This window comes from Dicentrarchus labrax, unplaced genomic scaffold, assembly GCF_905237075.1.
Source record: "Dicentrarchus labrax unplaced genomic scaffold, dlabrax2021, whole genome shotgun sequence".
Taxonomy (NCBI): Eukaryota; Metazoa; Chordata; class Actinopteri; family Moronidae; genus Dicentrarchus; species Dicentrarchus labrax.
Genome location: NW_026136715.1, coordinates 29,517,027 through 29,534,954, shown reverse-complemented (window position 1 = coordinate 29,534,954; position 17,928 = coordinate 29,517,027). Strand labels below are relative to the sequence as shown.

Below are 17,928 nucleotides of genomic sequence, written 5' to 3'. Positions count from 1 at the left end.
CACTTCCCCACTGGATTTCAGGATCACCCATGGCTGCAGTGGATGTAAGTTGGTGCGCATTGAGTGCTTCACCTGGAAAAGTAAAAAAGTTGTTTTAAAAAATAGAAATATTTCAAAATGCACATTTACAAACTACACCTTGTACGTCTGAGTCAATTAACCAGTCACATAAGACATTCAATGGGTGCACCTGATATAATTAACAAAAATAACAAAACAAAACCAAGAAAATAAATAATTGAATGAGTAAGGACTGTTTGAATTAAGATGAATGAAAATAGCCTAACTCAAAATAAGAGGCATAGGCCTACCAAAACAGTCAAACGTCTGTGATGATCACTCAAGCATTCTATTTATTTCATAATGCCAATTTATAAATTGAGTCTTGGATGAACTTAGAGAAACCTGGCAACAGAGGGGTGTGTGACTGGTGCCTGTAAACTTACCTTAGTAAGCACTATGGTTTTGGCGTCAACTTTGAACATCTCCATTGGGTCGTGCACCCATCCACTTGTATACTGGACATGTCCCATTTGTACAGATCCAATATTTTTAAAAACTTCATTACTGTAGGCACTTACACGTTACACCATGTAGTTGTAAAGGTGTCTCTGCATGAAGTTTGGCAGGCGGTCCCTGTCATCCGTCCAACACATGTGCTCATATGGGTCTATGCCTTTAATTCCTTAAATTTTTTTCCAAATACCGTGCCTTTGCTTTGGCTGGTAGCCTTTCACGGTAGGGGCCTGCAGCTTTTTCCTTACTCTTATACATTTTCCACACTTTTTTGTTTGCATAGTCTAAAACGCCATGCTCCTTTTGTCCACAGCAATGTCACTGAGATCAGTACCAAATCTGTAATGAGAAATATTATGCATTCAGTCGTCTGTGTACAGTAAAGGCCGTTTTAGCCATCAGATGGCGATAGCTAGCTATGTACATTGTTTCTAACCCTGAACGTCACGACAGCTTTATCCTCTGTCTGACATGAAAAACAGCAATTTAGGTAATATTACCATTCTCTTTCCCAAACGCTGGGGTAGACCTATGGGGATGGATAGTGTGACGCAAGGAATCGTTAGGAATCACCTCCGTGTACATTAGCATTTTTAGGTCACGTAAACAACAATGGCTACAGCACAGGAACCGGTCACCTTTTATACAGTGACAGCCTACTTTACTGACATCCCAAAGTCTGTTCAAAAGGGTCTTAACTCCTATATATTTCAAATCACAACCATTGTTCTAATGATTTAAGCAAGGACACTTGAAAATGTTGTGACAGAAAATTCATGCTATTTCACGGAGAATGGGCTTCTGTAAATTCGTAAGACAAACATACTTTCAGGATCTTGTTGGCATGCTTCTTATACTGGTATGGGTACGTTGTATGGAACGCTCGACATGAATCCTTGCACTGGCAACAAGTCTGTTGTGGTTAACTTCCTGCACTGTGAACTGTCCATTGACAAGGAACGTTGGGATGTTCAGTGAAACTCCCTCAGGCAAAATGTCACGAATAGTGAATCCCTTATCTGCCCTTATCTGCCATCACCGTGTCATCTGGTTCTAGCTGTTGGAGTACTCCGCAGTCAGCTGTTTTCACCTTGTCAGAGGTACTTGCACCGTATAGGTCACTGGCGAAGGTTATTACTCCATTGGGAGCCACACCGATCAGAACTTTAAGTGTGGTGCGTCCTTTGTAATGACTGTACAGATGACTCTGGGTGTCCAGTCTTTCTGTGTTGGAGACGGCCACTTCAGTGCAGTCAAGCACAATCCGACAGTTGGGAAATGGCTGGAAGCAATCTGGCAGGGATATTTGGTTCTTGATTCTGGAGGGGATGTTGTTTTCCATCATGCCGACATACAAAATGTCATATAGTGCGCTGCTGATGGTGGTGAAGATGTTGGTGACTGTGGCACGGCAGCAATTAAACCTTGTTGCAAGGTCTAGGATGCCACAATTCAGTGCTTCATCAAAGTCAGGAGTAGCTGATTGATAAGGGTCATAATTTGGACATTCCAATCAAAGTGATACTGGAGATCAAATTTGGAGAGAAGGGCTTCCAAAAAGAGGACAGTGGCAGCATCTGGCAAGCTAGTGTAGTAATTGACTTTGTCAGGGTGGGAGGAGATTTGACTGAATGGAAATGTTTGTTTTTGTTTCTCCATTTCTTGTTTCAGTTGGTCATTTTCCACAACACTGGAAGTACCAGGGGTCTGTGTGGCAACGTCAAGGTGGTTTGGGCCTGGTCAAGCTGTTCCTTCATCCTCCACGCTCGCAGGGACCATTCCTTTTTTACGTTTGGTGGGGATGTGGTCGGGGAAAGCCTTTCCGTCATTCCACACAAACCGTGTTGGTCCAGCTGCTTTGCCATCAGGAAAATGCCACCCACAGACCCTCGAGTTGTAGTTTGAGGTGAACTTGTCATGCCTGCAAAAAGAAAAAAAATTAACAATTCAAATTAGCAATTAACATCTTACATCTCAGGCTCCCTCCAACTTGCAGAACCAACTTCTATTATCAGATGTGTTGTTAAGCTACCGTAAATCCTCAAATTATGGCAGGGATTATAATAATAATCAATTAATTAATAATAATTATTAATAATATTATAATTGCCTACCAGTAGGGCTATAAGTCCATGAGCACTAGGTGACATTGTTTCGATTTAACTCAATGAAATAAAAGAGCTCTTCTTAATATTTTATATTGTTGGTTTGTTTAATACTGTTGCCAATGAAAAGTCGTTGTAGCCTACACCATGGGTCTCCAACACGTCGCTCTCAAGCTACCAGTCGCTTGCCGCCCCCTTCTAAGCTTGCCAGAGGCTGAAGCAGTTACTAGGCCTAGCCTACTACATTTAAACACTATTGTTACCACGAGGCATTCCAGCCTACGAATTTAATAAAAAGTAAATCATAATTACATCATTAAAAAATAACTCCATTTAGGCTACGTGGCTACGCCATAAGATTTCCATTAAAGCACAGCGCACGTTCAATGAATGAATGAAAGCGGCTGCCTTGTCTCGCAATAAACGCAATGAACTCTTTCAACTACATGAAACTTAATAGTGAACCAACAAATACCCCCCAGATTTCAGTGCCCATCAGTCCCAACATTTAGCAATATAATCAGTCCAAAAGTAAATTAAATCCCAAACCAAACCTAACGTTAGCTAGTTACGTTAGGCTAGCTAGTAGCCGCTAGCCTGTTATTATTGTTATTATTGTTCATCATTTGAGATCCAACTTACCGTATCAACCTCCGCCATCTCTTCTTCTCTTTTTCGTCGAGGGGAAATCGGTAATAAGAGATAGTTTTGTTCACGTCGTTTCTGTTATTGCAACACGGGACACAGCACTGCACCATTTTACCGTTAGAATATTAGCGAATGGACACGGAAGTGGCTTTTTGGTTATGATGACGTAGCGCCTAGCCATGCCTATAAAACATAAACACATTTATTGAAGTGACAAGTAGTATCAGTATAGTAACAAGTTGTATCTAAATACAAACTAACTATCTACATCAAATAACAGCAAGTTCAAAAATAAAGAAAATTAAAGCTGCAAGCAGCGTTGGGTGGGACCTCGCACTCCACGCAACTCGGGGCGTGCCGCGGCCGCGTCAGATGCCATCATTACACGTGCGGACCAAAACATGAAATTTCAGGGCCTGTTGCCAGTAGGTGGCGCTTTCACTGTGTCTTAATATTGTCATGCAGACAAGTTCAGGGCGGGGCTGTTATAACACACGCGAAGTTTCATTGAGATTGGACCACGTACGCTGAAGTTATGACTATGTGTTCAGGGCGAGACTGTTACAGAATATGTGAAGTTTATTGGAGATTGGACATTGCACACTGAAGTTATGAGTGCTGTTTTATGGCAAATCGGCTGAATTCGACAAGTTGTCACTGGCACGGTCATTTCACGTAACTCAGCTCAAAATCGCCATGCAGCGCTTACTTCCTGTTGCCAGTAGGTGGCGCTATCACTATGCCTGATCATGTCATGTAGACATGTTCAAGGCGAGAGTGTTTTCAAACACGTGAAGTTTCATTGAGATTGGACCACGTAAGCTGAAGTTATGACTATGTGTTCAGGGCGAGACTGTTACAGAATATGTGAAGTTTATTGGAGATTGGACATTGCACACTGAAGTTATGAGTGCTGTTTTATGGCAAATCGGCTGAATTCGACAAGTTGTCACTGGCACGGTCATTTCACGTAACTCAGCTCAAAATCGCCACGCAGCGCTTACTTCCTGTTGCCAGTAGGTGGCGCTATCACTATGTCTGAATGTTGTCATGTAGACATGTTCAAGGCGAGAGTGTTTTCAAACACGTGAAGTTTCATTGAGATTGGACCACGTAAGCTGAAGTTATGAGGACGTGTTCAGGGCAAAACTGTTTTAGAATATATGAAGTTTATTGGAGATTGGACATTGCACACTGAAGTTATGAGCACTATTTTATGGCGAATCTGCTGAAATCGACAAGTTGTCACTGGCACGCGGTTTGATGTACAGTCATAAATAGCTCAACTTTTCAGTTTGTATGACCACAGAATTGAAAGTGGCCAACTTTGACCTCACACCACAGACATACAGACTCAAATTGCACAACTTTTAATCAGCACCATTTTTTTACTGTACTGACCAATTTTGAAGTACATCCGATAAATTCCCTTGGAGGAGTTTGCTCAAATACAACACAAAAATCACAAAAAATCACAAAAAAAATCAAAATGGCTGACTTTGACGGCACGCCATGGACACGCCCTTCAACGTACATGCACAAATTGCACAACTTTTTATCAGCACCATTTTTTGACTGTACTCACAAATGGTCCACTTCCTTTTTTGACGAAAAATCCACAGGAAGTGCTAATTTTATAACGTGCTGTTTTTTTTAAATATCAAAATTCTTTTTGTCACTTTTTTATTATGAGGGTCCTCAGATGCTACGTGAAAAATTTTGTGCGAGTCGGACAAAGTGCATGGGGGGAACCATTTCGCACTCTAGCGGAGTGCGAAATGGAGCCGCTATCAATATGCGGGAGACTCCCGGAACTTCCGGGACAGTTGGGATGTCTGGATAAAGATATAAAGGCATAAAAAGGAAAATTTCCCCCCGTTTGGCGCGCCCCACCTGTCACGTCTCTATTCCCCACCAGTGGGGCGCGCCCCACACTTTGATCACCGCGGTATTAATATATAATATAATATATAGTCAAAATTTCTTTAGGAATTATCTAGTTGTTATTATTATTAGGGCCTGAGCACTGACCGTGCCCTAGTGTAGTTAGAAACAGGGCTAAAGGTTATATGCATATAATAGCCTTAACAGCTTGTGTATGGTTTTACAATGACCAGGTCAAATGGTGTATATGTTCTTAAAAATTGCCATTACACAAATCTGCAGTAACTTATGTACTGCCGACAGAGTTTTCAGTTTACACATACGCCATGTTAATGGTTGCTAGGAGTAGTTAATGTTTTCAGTCCAAAAAATATGTCGTACATCCATTACATCGAAAGTGTTTTTGTGTCGCTATTTTGACCTTTGTAGGTAATTACCGTATAGGAAGATACATCCATATTCTTAGTCCCACGATTGTTTGATGGTTTCTCCAACCGAGGGCACCCACTGTTAGTGAGCAGACCTGTTTGAATCACAGAATAAACTGGACATGTGGACGGTGACTCAGGGGTTTTTGTTTTTGGGGGCGGCTGTGGCTCAGAGGCAGAGCGGGTCGTCCACTAATCAGAAGGTTGATGGTTCAACCCCCAGCTCCTCCCACTGCATGTCAAAGTATCTTTGAGCAAGATAGAGCAAGATGCTGTGCATCGGTGTATGAATGTGTGTGAATGAGTTAGTTTCTGTTCAATGGGCTTTTGCCATCAATGTGTGTGAAAGGGTGAATGTGGCATGTAGTCTAAAAGCACTTTGAGTGGTGGGAAGACTAGAAAGGCGCTATACAAGTACAGGTCCATTTACCATTTGTGTGTTGTTTTGTTGAGACAGTTTGAGACAAAACAACAAGTTTGAGACACTTTTTACTGATATGGAACCAATACTGATTTTCCTTCATATCCATTGTAGTTTTGTTTGCCAATATGGACGTAAAGTAGGTCTTAAATTGCATTCAGAATAGTGACATTAAATTTAACTTAATTTAGCAAAAAAGTCTTACATTTACACTACACACAGCCACTGTACAAGTCCCTGTGTACATGTTTACATGTTCTCACCATGTTTGGCTTTTCTCGCTCCTCTGTTCTGGGCAATAAGTACTAGGGTATTAATGTATTTGCAGTCTGACAGTCCTGCAGTAAATATTATTTATGTAAAGCTTGTATTGCTTGACACTGTAGGGACAAAAAAGAAAAATATTTAAAAAGAAAAATTAAATGACATGTTTTCTAGATCTGAGATGAATAAAATCTACAGTGAATAAAATAGTATTTAGTACTAAATCACTTGCTTCTTTCCTCAGTGTCTATATCTAATGGGGCGTCACACGTAGAGGAAGATAAGGATGAAGATGAGCAGGGGGAGAAGTTTGAGTTTGATGATGGGAATGACATCGGACCCCCAGAGATGAGTGACCTGACCACGGACACAGCTGTGTCAAACCTTCACACCAAAACTAACACAACAACCAGTACAGGACCGAAGGGCCAATACTGCTCAGGTGAGGTAGCATGTATATAATAGGTATTGATGTATTAAAATTAGGCTCTGTATGCTTGTTGATTGCATTATAATGTTCTTTTTTTCAGATATGGAGGTCAGAGAGTTACCAGAGGGGTAAGTTGTGATGGATAAATGAGCCTGTAACATATTCTAAAGAAAATGATGACACTTAAATCTATAAACCAAACATAAACAAACCAAATTCTGGTCTGTCAGCAAAGTCACAAAGCACACTACAGTGTGGCTGAATTAGGTGACATTATAGACTCATGTTTTGGGTTGTCCGGCACCAGATAACTTTATTAAGTGTGGCTCGGTTGCAACTGGCTAGCTAACCTTAGTTGGCTTGCTCGCTAATGTTATCACGAGCAAAATACTATCTAAATGGATATGTTAGTTGGCTAACGTCAGCTAGCCAAATTACTTCACCAGCTAAGGTGACCCATGATACTAACTTGTGTTGTTATGACAAATGGTGTTGATTTTAGCCAACAATAAATGATAACAATCTCTAGCTTGTTCTTCACTTGTTTAATGTGATGTACTCCAAATTGGTCTATAGCGGATATTACCATGTAGGTCTGTCAGTTTTCTCAGCCCAATTTCTCCATACCAGTTAAACACAAGAGGAAGAACCCTAAGTTAGATATTCTCCAGTGTTTACAATGCAATGTATTTACACACAGTAAAAGTAAAACTTAATCTCACTTTATACTTCCTGTCATGTGATAGGACTGCACGCAACATGTCATGTTGTGTGCGTGACAAAGGTCCCTGTCTGCCCTTTTTTTATTGTCACCAGTCTCTGATTGATCCCCCTGTATATGTGGGATTTCCACTGGACTGTTATTATTATTATTATTATTAAACATAAGGTTTCAGCTTGTATATCCCTGTGGAAATAGTAGTTTGACTAAATAAACAAACAAAAAACATATTTACTTAGGGTCTACTTGCTAGCTTTACTCAAGGGGCCTCATTTATAAAATGGAAGATCAATTTTGATCTTAAGTGTGACGCAGAAGAACCCTGTATTAGTTGTTATTTATAATAAAATATGTGGAAGTGGAAATTCTATTATTTCTAAGCAAAGTCTAGACTTGACCTAAGTAATTTCTTTCTGGTTATGTTAGGGTATTGCAGCCACTACTGTACCTTCACTGTGTGTGTCTTTTGGTCCATGGCTATTCCTGACTAAACCCTCATCTGTGCTAGCATAATAAATTCCATCCGTGGTCACACCTACTAGAATTATAAAATATGTCTTGATTTGGGGCACAGAAGAAACGTTGCCACAAAGAATCAGCTGACTGCCACCGTAGACAAGTGATAAATATGAAAAGTTCTATGACCTATGTATGACCTTTAGATTAAAATTCTTATTGCAGACGTTCCCCCTCCTCTGATATGGGAGTGACTGGAGAGTCAGAGAGCTTCTGGAAAGCGAGCAGTATTTATGAAGGTAAGAAGTAAGAGGAACAGGAGTCCCACGTCAAGCTGTTAAGCATATCTGCTCTGTGTCCATATGCACGTCCAAGTGAGGATGTTTTTGTGTTTGCTTGCTCTTGGACAGCCCAGACATCACATCGAGCTAAGGAGTGGCTTAGTGTGGTTTCAGAGCTCACACTGCGATTGAACAAAGGTACACAACCTGTCTGTAGTGTTAGATTTAGTACTAGCTAGCTTGTAGCAAAGTAGAATGCTGTGTTTTAGTGAGGTTCCTTCTGTTTCCCTGCTCTGTCGAGCAGAGATGTGAACTTCATTCATGTCATTTTCGAGGTCAACTTCAACCACTGTTTTGATGACTTGCAACTTCACTTAACAGAAAATAAATGTACTTAACACTTGGACTTGGAAGTTAAAGACTCGTGACTAGAATGACTTTAAGCATAAAATATTAACATTGTGGAAGGTTATCAATGTAATCAAAAGTGAAGGTGAGGGACTATTTTTAAGAAGAAATAAAAAAAGCTTTTCTGAAGTTATTTATTTTTTGTTTGATTACCTTTATTTCACTGAATATCAATAATTATAATACAAATTGAATTAAAGCTGCAGTAGATAAAATAACAAAAATGTCACTATATCCTGAGAGTAGTACAGGATCTGTGAAAAAAAATCAGGTTCCTTTGTGTTGCATACGTGAATAAAGACTCAGTGTGACTTAGTACTTTCTTCCTTTACTGGCACTGCAAAATACAGACATTACTTTGTTTCTGTTCAGTGCTCTTTTCTTAACACTATGGTACGATGTTTGTGCTTTGACTCCTGTACTGTTTACTCTTGACAGAAGTGCTCACTTCAGGCTATACTCTCTCTTGTGGCCTAAGGGAGCAACAACACTTTTTCTGCTACAATGCCTGAGTGCCTTAAACTGGAGCACAGTGACTCTTTTAACAACATAAAACAATACATATTTTAATAAACATTACCTACTGTAATGTAATGAAATGAAATGAGATAAAAATGAAATGATATATATAGATTTATATAATATATCTATATATTTATATTTTTTCCTGCATTAAACTATAGCTTATTCTATAAACTCCTTGTCCCTCAAAAATTGAATGGCCCAAGATTATGACATTATCAGTCCACATGTTATACGTATGCATTACATTCAGAAGGTAATAGCTAAAGTCAGAATTCCATCAAGTCCATGAAGATGCATTACTATTTCCACTAAACCATATGACATGTATCTCCCATTAATGCCATATGTTTGCAGCAGGTGTCATTGTGCATGATAGCAGTCCACTGCCACTTCAGATCACAAGTATGGGTATCTGCAATTCAATTCAATTCAGTTCAATTTTATTTGTATAGCACCAATTCATAACAGAAGTCATCTCAGGACACTTTTCAAATAGAGCAGGTCTAGACCGAACTCTTTAAAACATTATTTACAGAGACCCAACAGTACCACCATGAGCAAGCACTTGGCGACAAGGGCAAGGAAAAACTGCCTGTTAAAAGGCGGAAACCTAGGACAGATCCTTCGGCTCTAGGTGGGTGGTTGTCTGTCTCGACCAGTTGGGGTGAGAGAGAGAGAGAGAGAGAGAGAGACAGAGAGACACAGAGAGACAGACAGACAGACAGGTGCACAGCAACAACAGTATTGGCAATGGCAATCTAGCAGGACCATGGCAGGGGGCTCCACCAGGATCGATAAGAACCTGCGAGACGAGAAAGCACAAGAACTCTGGGGAAGAAGTGAAGTTAGTAACATGCATTAATGGGACATGAATGAGTGCAGAAAGAGAGAGGAAGAGAGGAGATCAGTGTACCATAGGAAATCCCCCGATAGTCTAGGCCTTTGGCAGCATAACTAAGGGATGGTTCAGGACTCACCTGAGCCAGCCCTAATTATAAGCTTTATCGAGAGGAATGTCTTAAGCCTACTCTTGAATGTGGTGAGGGTGTCTGCCTCCCGAACCACAAGTGGAAGCCGGTTCCATAGGAGAGGAGCTTGGTAACTGAAGGCTCTGGCTCCTGTTCTACTTTTAGAGACTATAGGAACCACAAGTAGCCCAGCATTCAGAGAACGTAGTGTTCTAGGGGGTAATAGGGTACTATGAGCTCTTTGAGATATGAAGGGGCCTGACCATGAAGAGCTTTATAGGTGAGGAGGAGGATTTTAAATTCTATTCTACATTTTACAGGGAGCCAGTGCAGAGAAGCTAGTACAGGAGAGATGTGATCTCTTTTTCTAGTTCCTGTCAGTGCTCGTGCTGCAGTGTTCTGAATAAATTGGAGCGTTTTAATGGACTTATTGGGGCAACCTGATAATAAAGAGTTGCAGTAATCCAGCCTTGAAGTAACAAATGCATGGATTAGTTTTTCTGCATCTGTCTGTGATAGGATGTGTCTAATTTTTGTAATATTACAATACATCTGCATCTTTTCAGAGTAAGTTTCTATGACATGGCAATAACCTCCTCTCTGAATAAACGTGGTTCAGTAGTTACAGTGGGTTACTCCATTCTCTAATACTTGATCTTGTCGCTAATGTCTCTGTTTATCTTTTTTTTCCTTCCTTGTCCACTTTCGCCACCAGCAGATAGTCACATGGCAGCATGAGGTTCCTATAGAGGACATGGAGCTCATACACTCGTTTTCTTTTTGTCACCACAAACACTTGTTCTTTCCAAAACAATCTCAACTTCCCTGGTCTTCCGTTTCATTGAGATTTCGGACCAACACCCTGCCTCCAGGGTACAACTCTGCACCATAGTCCTTCTTGTAATAGAGAGCTTTGCCGCGTCTGCCCTCTTTACATGCTTTCTCGGACGCCTGCCTGTAAGCATCAGTCATTCGAGCTTTCTACTTCTCAGTATAGTCTCTGTGGAATGAGCTTTGATCTTTTACTGTGAGGCTGAATATCAGGTCAACAGGGTGCCTTGGGTTTCGTCCAAATAAGAGAAAGTAAGGTGCATAGCCAGTGGCCTCACTGCATGTGCAATTATAAGTGTTTTCACCTCAGCCAGTGAAACTTTCCAGCCTGCCTTACCTGTCTTTGGGAGGTTTCTGATCATTGCCAGCAGTGTCCCATTGAATCTTACCACCTGGCCATTCCCCTGTGGATGGTATGTTGTAGTCCTGGACCCCTTAACTTCACTGTATACCTCAAGCTTAGCAAACACTTTGTTTTCAAGCTCCTTCCCCTGGTCAGGTGGAGTTTTTGCAAATCGCAATACAAAGTCCAATCCAATCCAAATATTTTCTCTGCAGGGTTAGGCCTGAGGATATATTTATACCCTTCTTTACATTTCTCCAAATTTAAGAAATCAATAGCCACCAGCTCAAACGGATATGTGGTGATGATGTTGGTGGGGGGAGTTCTTGTTAGTTTATTGGGACGTTTGTTTTTTAGTGAACTGCATGTGTGATGTAATGCTCAACATTCCTCTGCATGTAAGGCTAATAAAAGCCGTCAAGGATGAGAGTCAGATCTCTTTCTACTCCAAGGTGACCCATCTTTTCATGCAGTTCTTTATAGACAAGCTTGTGGAACCTCTTGGGCAGGGGTAGCTGTGTCTTCCTCTACAGTAAACCCTCATCACCAATGTGCAGTTTCTGTCTTTTTTTTTACCAGAGCAGCAATGATACAGCATCGGGAGCAATTTGGGTTCAGTATCTTGCTCAAGGATACTTTGACACATGCAGCCAGAGGAGCTGGGGATCGAACCAAGAACCCGCTGTACCTCTGAGCCACAAATGCCCATACATGGTTCCAACACCATCATCAAGTTTGTGAACACAACGGTGATTGGCCTCATCAGTGACAATGATGAGACGGACCACAGGGAGGAGGTCCAGCACCTGGCGACCTGGTGCGCCGACATAACCTGGCCATCAACTGGAACAACTTTTCCCCATCAGCTGTCACCCTGCTAAACTCTGCACAAAAGTGACCCCCCTTCCTCCTGAGTGACTGAACTCCTATTTAAGCTCCCACACCCTAACACATATTTATACTGTCCTACTGTACATATCTATATAATATATAGTATATAATGTCAACCAATTTAATTACCTGCACTTACATCCACACTATATAATTACTGCTAATGCTGTTCATACTGTACATATCTTAACTTAATTAACCAACAATATATAATTTCACCATAATTATACTTTTTGCAATTGCGACTGCTGCTGCTGCTGCTGCACAAGCTGTACATACACTGAACAAAATTATAAATGCAACACTTTTGTTTTTGCCCCCATTCATCATGAGCTGAACTCAAAGATCTAAGGTCATAGAGAGGCTTTGATATGCGTGAAAAGTTTGGGATATAGTTGGGATAAGTTACTCACTTCCACAACAGTGGTGGGGATCCTTTGCTTTAAAGCCTGGACAGGGGCAATATCTGCAGGGTCCATGGTATGACCATCCTTGATGAGCCTCCCCAGGAATCTCATCTGATTTTTGAAGTTCAAATTTTCTTGCTGTCAATTTAGCTCTGGTCTCTACAGGACCCTCTTCAAATAATTCATCCCCTCGGGATGAGAGTCACTGCATTTATCACTCTATCCAACAGGCAGGTGATCACATTTTTCTTCCCAACCAGACTGAGGAGTTAAGATCTTCGTTTTGGGGAGAGGAGACTGACACTGATTGCTTTGTTTATCTTGTCAGATGTGCTAGCGCCCTTTTTTTTGCCTTGAATGCTGTCAGTTATGAGCGTATGAACATCTTTTGCTGCTCACTCTGGTTACGTTTAGTAACAGATGGAGATGGATGGGATGTTACAGTGCTAGTGGACATATCAACCTGCTCTGACCTGTCTGACATGAGCTTCCTCTGCGTCCAACACCCCCTGGACAGATGACCACTTTGTCAACACTTGAAGCAATGGTCGCACTGATCTCCTCTGTTGCTGTCCTGACAATCCCTAAAGCCCCGCTTCCTAGTTGGATGGTGAAGTCTATATGATTCCTGAATAACCCCCTTTCAGCTCTTTCATCTTTTAAATAAAAAATAAATCAAGTTAGCAGTCGGGACATATCTCCACTAGAATGCATAGTATTGTTTTTTATTGCAGCCAATGCTGCTCCCCCTGCTAGCCTTTACATAGAATGCAGGTTTAAAGATACTTCTGCATTGGCTTCACTTTTCAGACCTGGAAGTCTATTATATATACTGTCAGTGGTTTTAGAGACATGAGATCCGTTAAGTTCAGCTCTACGTCACAACATTTGTAAACAAAAAACAGCATTAAGGCCTTCTGATCAGAGAAGGGGGGGCCCACCTCCCACACTGACAGTCCCCCGACACACACACACACACACAGAGTTAGCAGCTAGCTCAGCTACAACACAGCTGCTAGCTAGGCTACAACTCACCCACAACATATAAACTTCTATAATCGACCGTCAAAGTGCTTCTGCTTTTAATTCGGTTATGGCTACAAATGTTTACAATTGGAGACTGTAAGATTCACTTTAGGTCTATAACAATGATAAATTAATTTAATTAATTAAAAACATTAATTTCGTTATAATCTTTTCTCAAAGCCACATGCAGTTTGCCTATCCATGGATTAGATACATTGGCCAATAATATCATTACTAGACAGGTACTAATACCTTATCTTTTTTTTGCAGGTAGACTTGAGTTGACTTGAAATTTCTCAGGACATCAATGGCTTGAGGCTTGCACCAAATGACTTGAGTCACATGTCTGCTGTTGAGTTAGAATAGATAGCCAAAGTCCTGTAATTATTTTCTAAATGGGAAATGGGCCGGTCTGAACTAGCTGTTAGCATTAGGAATAACTAGCTGTCCTCTGCTCCTTACCCCTGCAATGTACATCAACTAATTTCTCTGTACACTGAGAAGTGAGTTGTGGGATTATTGAAGTAGTGAGCTTGTGTTTGTGCAGCAAGTTATGTTTAATTGTATTATACAAGTCTTGACAGGTCACACTAATGTGTATGTTAAACCTGTTCTTCAGACGCTCCCTGTGTCATGAATTTAAATGAGTAATCTTCCCTGAAGGCAGTGAGGCTTTTATTAGGGAATAAACATGAATTCCAAGTCTTTATAGAAATCACATGAAAGACAGGTGTGCTTTGTGTGAGTGCTCTGCTAAAAATAACAACACATTGATTTATCGGCACTCAAAAAACACAGAAAATCAGCATATTCACCCTATGACACCTCAACTGTAGTATCAAAATGATTTTAGACCTGTTACTTAATGTTTTCTTAATGAAAGCCTTTGTTTCAACTCTTGCCAGACAGACATGTGGCCTGCACTTACCATTGGGCCACCGAGGCACTCTGGTTTGGATATTCTGTCATAATATATAATATGATGGAGATCTGGTAAGGTCCTTAAAAGCTGCAGTTGGTAACCTTTATAAAAATAACTTTTGTCACTACTACTACTATACTAACTACTATATCCTGACAGTAGTACATAAATAGATATATAGATAGATAGATAGATAGATAGATAGATAGATAGATAGATAGATAGATAGATAGATAGATAGATAGAAATACTTTATTTATCCCTGAAGGGAAATTATAATGTTATAGCAGCTGATTAAGAGTCAATTATTATTAGAAGGTTTTATTGCAGTGGGGAGAAACAATTTTCTATATCGTTCCTTAGAGCTGCAGGGATGAATGAGTCTGATACTGACGCTGCTCTTTAGCTTGTCCAGTGTTGTGTGGGGGGGGTATGAGGGATTGTCCATGATTGCCAGCAGTTTTGCCAGCATCCTCTCCTCCAGGGTGACAAGCTTAGAGCCAACAACAGACTCGGCCTTCTTGATGAGCTTGTTCAGTCTGTTGGCGTCCTTTGCCTTGATGCCCGCACCCCAGGACACCGCAGCAAAGAAGATGGTGCTCGCCACAACAGACTGATAGAACATCTGCAACATCCTGTTGCAGATGTTGAAGGACCTGAACCTCCTCAGGAAGGAAGGCCGGCTCAGGCCCTTCTTGTAGATGGCCTCTGAGTTTGTGGACCAGTCCAGTTTGTTGTCCAGTGTGACACCCAAGTCAAATCCACATCTGTCCCACCGATGCTGACAGGAAAGGACAGGGGGTTTTTCCTCCTGAAGTCCACCACCATCTCCTTTGTCTTTGCCACGTTCAGCTGCAGGTGGTTCTCCCCACACCACTTCACAAAGTGATCAACCAGGTCCCTGTACTCAGCCTCCCCTCTGCCCTCCAGACCCCCTACAATAGCCGTCATCAGAGTATTTCTGCAGATGACACGACTGGGATACTGCAGTACTTAAAGTCTGCACTGTAGGTGGTGAAGAGGAAGGGAGACAGTACAGTTCCCTGGGGGCTCCAATGTTACTAATCAGACGGTCAGACACACAATTCTTTAATCTCAAAAACTGCAGTCTGCCCGTCAGATAGTCATCGACCCATGTGCACCCACGCCACCTGCGTGTTCTCCAGTTTGGCTTTCAGCAGTCTGGGCTGGATGGTGTTGAAGGCGCTGGAGAAGTCGAAGAACATGATGCAGACAGGGGTGTCAGGTCTGTCCAGGGAGGAATAGGCCTTCTGCAACAGGTAGATGAGTGCATCATCAACCCCCACATGAGGTTGATATGTAAACTGCAGGGGGGCTTGCGATGGGCACACTAATGGTCTGAGGTGTGCCAAGACCAGTCTCTCCCTGACCTTCATCATGTGAGAGGTCAGAGCTACCGGCCCGTAGTCCTCCAGTGTCACGACGTCCTTTTTTGGGCACTGGGACCAGGCAGGATGTTTTCCAGAGCACTGGCACTCTCTGAATGTGTAGACTCAGATTGAAGAGGTGCTGGAAAACTCCACAGAGCTGGCTGGAACATGCCTTCAGTACACAAGGGCTGATGCGGTCCGGTCCAGCAGCTTACCTCTGTTTGAGCCTCTCCAGCTCTCTCCTCACTTGGCTGACTGTGATATGAAGTCCAGTCTGGGAGCAGGGGGATGTGACAGGGTCTGTAGGGGGGTGTCAGCAGCAGATTGGGGGGTGGAGATGACGAGGTTGATACAGAGAGGTGTCTGCTGCAGGAGGTGGTAGGGGGCTGTGGGGGCTGTGAGGGCTGTGGGAGTGTCCTGGGGTTGTTGCTCAGAGGAGCAGTAGAGGGGCTGCCAGGGGTGCGGGAGTTGAAGTTAAACCTGTTGAAGAACTGGTTCAACTCGTTGGCTCGTTGTTCGTTCCCCTCAGCTGCACTCCCACCTCTCCCCTGAAAGCTGGTGATCTCTCTCATCCCACTCCACACGTCCCTGGTGTTCTCCAGTTTGTCCTCCAGATTTCTCCTGTATGCATCCTTACTCCCCCTCATGCTGTGTTTGAGCTCTTTTTGTACACGCTTGAGGTCTGCTCGGTCCCCTGATCTAAAGACCCTCTTCTTCTCATTGAGAAGGGCCTTCAGGTTGCTGGTTGTTGTTTGGGTAGCATCGGATCTCCTTGGAGGGGATGGAGTTGTCAATGCAGAACCTAATGTACTCAGAGACACAGTCAGTAAGGCTATCAATGTCCTCCCCGTGTGACTCATACAGAGCATCCCAGTTGGTGGCCTCCAGCGCTCCATGCAGTGTTTCTATGGCCTGAGGAGACCATTTCCTCAGATGATCTGTGAGAAAAGCAGGTTCCTCTAACTCCTCCTAGTGCTCCTGGTGGAATTTGCAAGAACGAAAACAACCAATAAGAGCCAAGAAAGATAGTTGATTACATGCATTAAATACAGATGCTTTGGAAGCCTAGGAATGAGACTCAATTAACTATCTTCAAGCCTCCGACCCAAAGTGTCGTTATATCTTTCCCGGCTCTGATTGGTTGTTTTTGTTCAGGTCTGTGTCATGACACATTTACCACAGTGAAAAATTCAGCAAATATGATAAAGCATTATCTTTAAAAAAGTTACCTACCTGCAGCTTTAACAGTCATAATGAAACCAATGGTTCTATTGTTTTGTAGGACAGCCTTCTTTTATGCCAGAAGGCTGTCAGCAGGACACTGCTGAGGCTGAGGTGTCCTCACCAGTCAGTCCACTGACGGAACATCACACAGCTGGTGTAGACGGACAAACCAACCAGAGTACAATGACCTGCAGCCCAGACAGTGTGGTCAGAGACCCAGAAGTCATCTATGATGATGTGCCTGCTGAGAATACGCAGCACCCAGTGGTAGGTGAGTCTCCTACAGTTTGATTATTTTCACATTTTAGAAACTGCCATATAGCAGTGTCCTGCCTGAAAAGGTACTGATCAGTCTGTAACCACGCACGCCAGAGTTAATTATTAATCATATTAAATTAAACTAAAGTTTGTTTATTTTGTCTCTTGGCTTCTGTGTGCAGATGTTGATGACATCTATGAAGACATCCAGAGACCTGATCACTGTGGCTCCAACGGCTGGAGCTTCAGTGAGTTTGAGAATTATGATGAGCTGTCAGACAGTGAGACTGTTCCTGTAGCCCTCAGCAGCAGCAAGGTAACTCATTTAGACATTTTATTTTAAATGTGAATAACTTTCAGTATTAGGGACACTGCTGTTACTGGTGTGCTGCAGCTAGACATTTCCCCTGACCCACTATGATGAAGACTGTCTTTTTCAACTTTCCGGCCCAGCAGGTTTTCACATACAACAAATTTTTGTATAGTAGTGCATAAAATATAAAGAAAGCCAGCAAGTACTGCAAGTCAAGATGTATAAATAAAAAAAATGGCAAATTGACAGTAACATATGAAAATATTA

At 42.0% G+C, this 17,928-nt stretch overlaps 1 protein-coding gene across 3 annotated transcripts in view; it reads left to right on the top strand.

Annotated features, from left to right (window-relative positions):
- The window catches only part of LOC127377785 (rho guanine nucleotide exchange factor 10-like protein), a 103,344-nt gene that overhangs the window by 21,816 nt on the left and 63,600 nt on the right, over positions 1–17,928 (top strand). For 2 of the 3 annotated variants that reach the window (XM_051425998.1, XM_051425996.1), the window contains exons 2-7: positions 6,511–6,708; positions 6,797–6,824; positions 8,099–8,172; positions 8,284–8,352; positions 17,149–17,361; positions 17,531–17,664. In XM_051425998.1, the coding sequence (XP_051281958.1) occupies positions 6,511–6,708; positions 6,797–6,824; positions 8,099–8,172; positions 8,284–8,352; positions 17,149–17,361; positions 17,531–17,664 (716 nt within the window). The remainder of the gene's footprint in view (positions 1–6,510; positions 6,709–6,796; positions 6,825–8,098; positions 8,173–8,283; positions 8,353–17,148; positions 17,362–17,530; positions 17,665–17,928) is intronic. The other variant, XM_051425997.1, reaches the window with a different exon arrangement.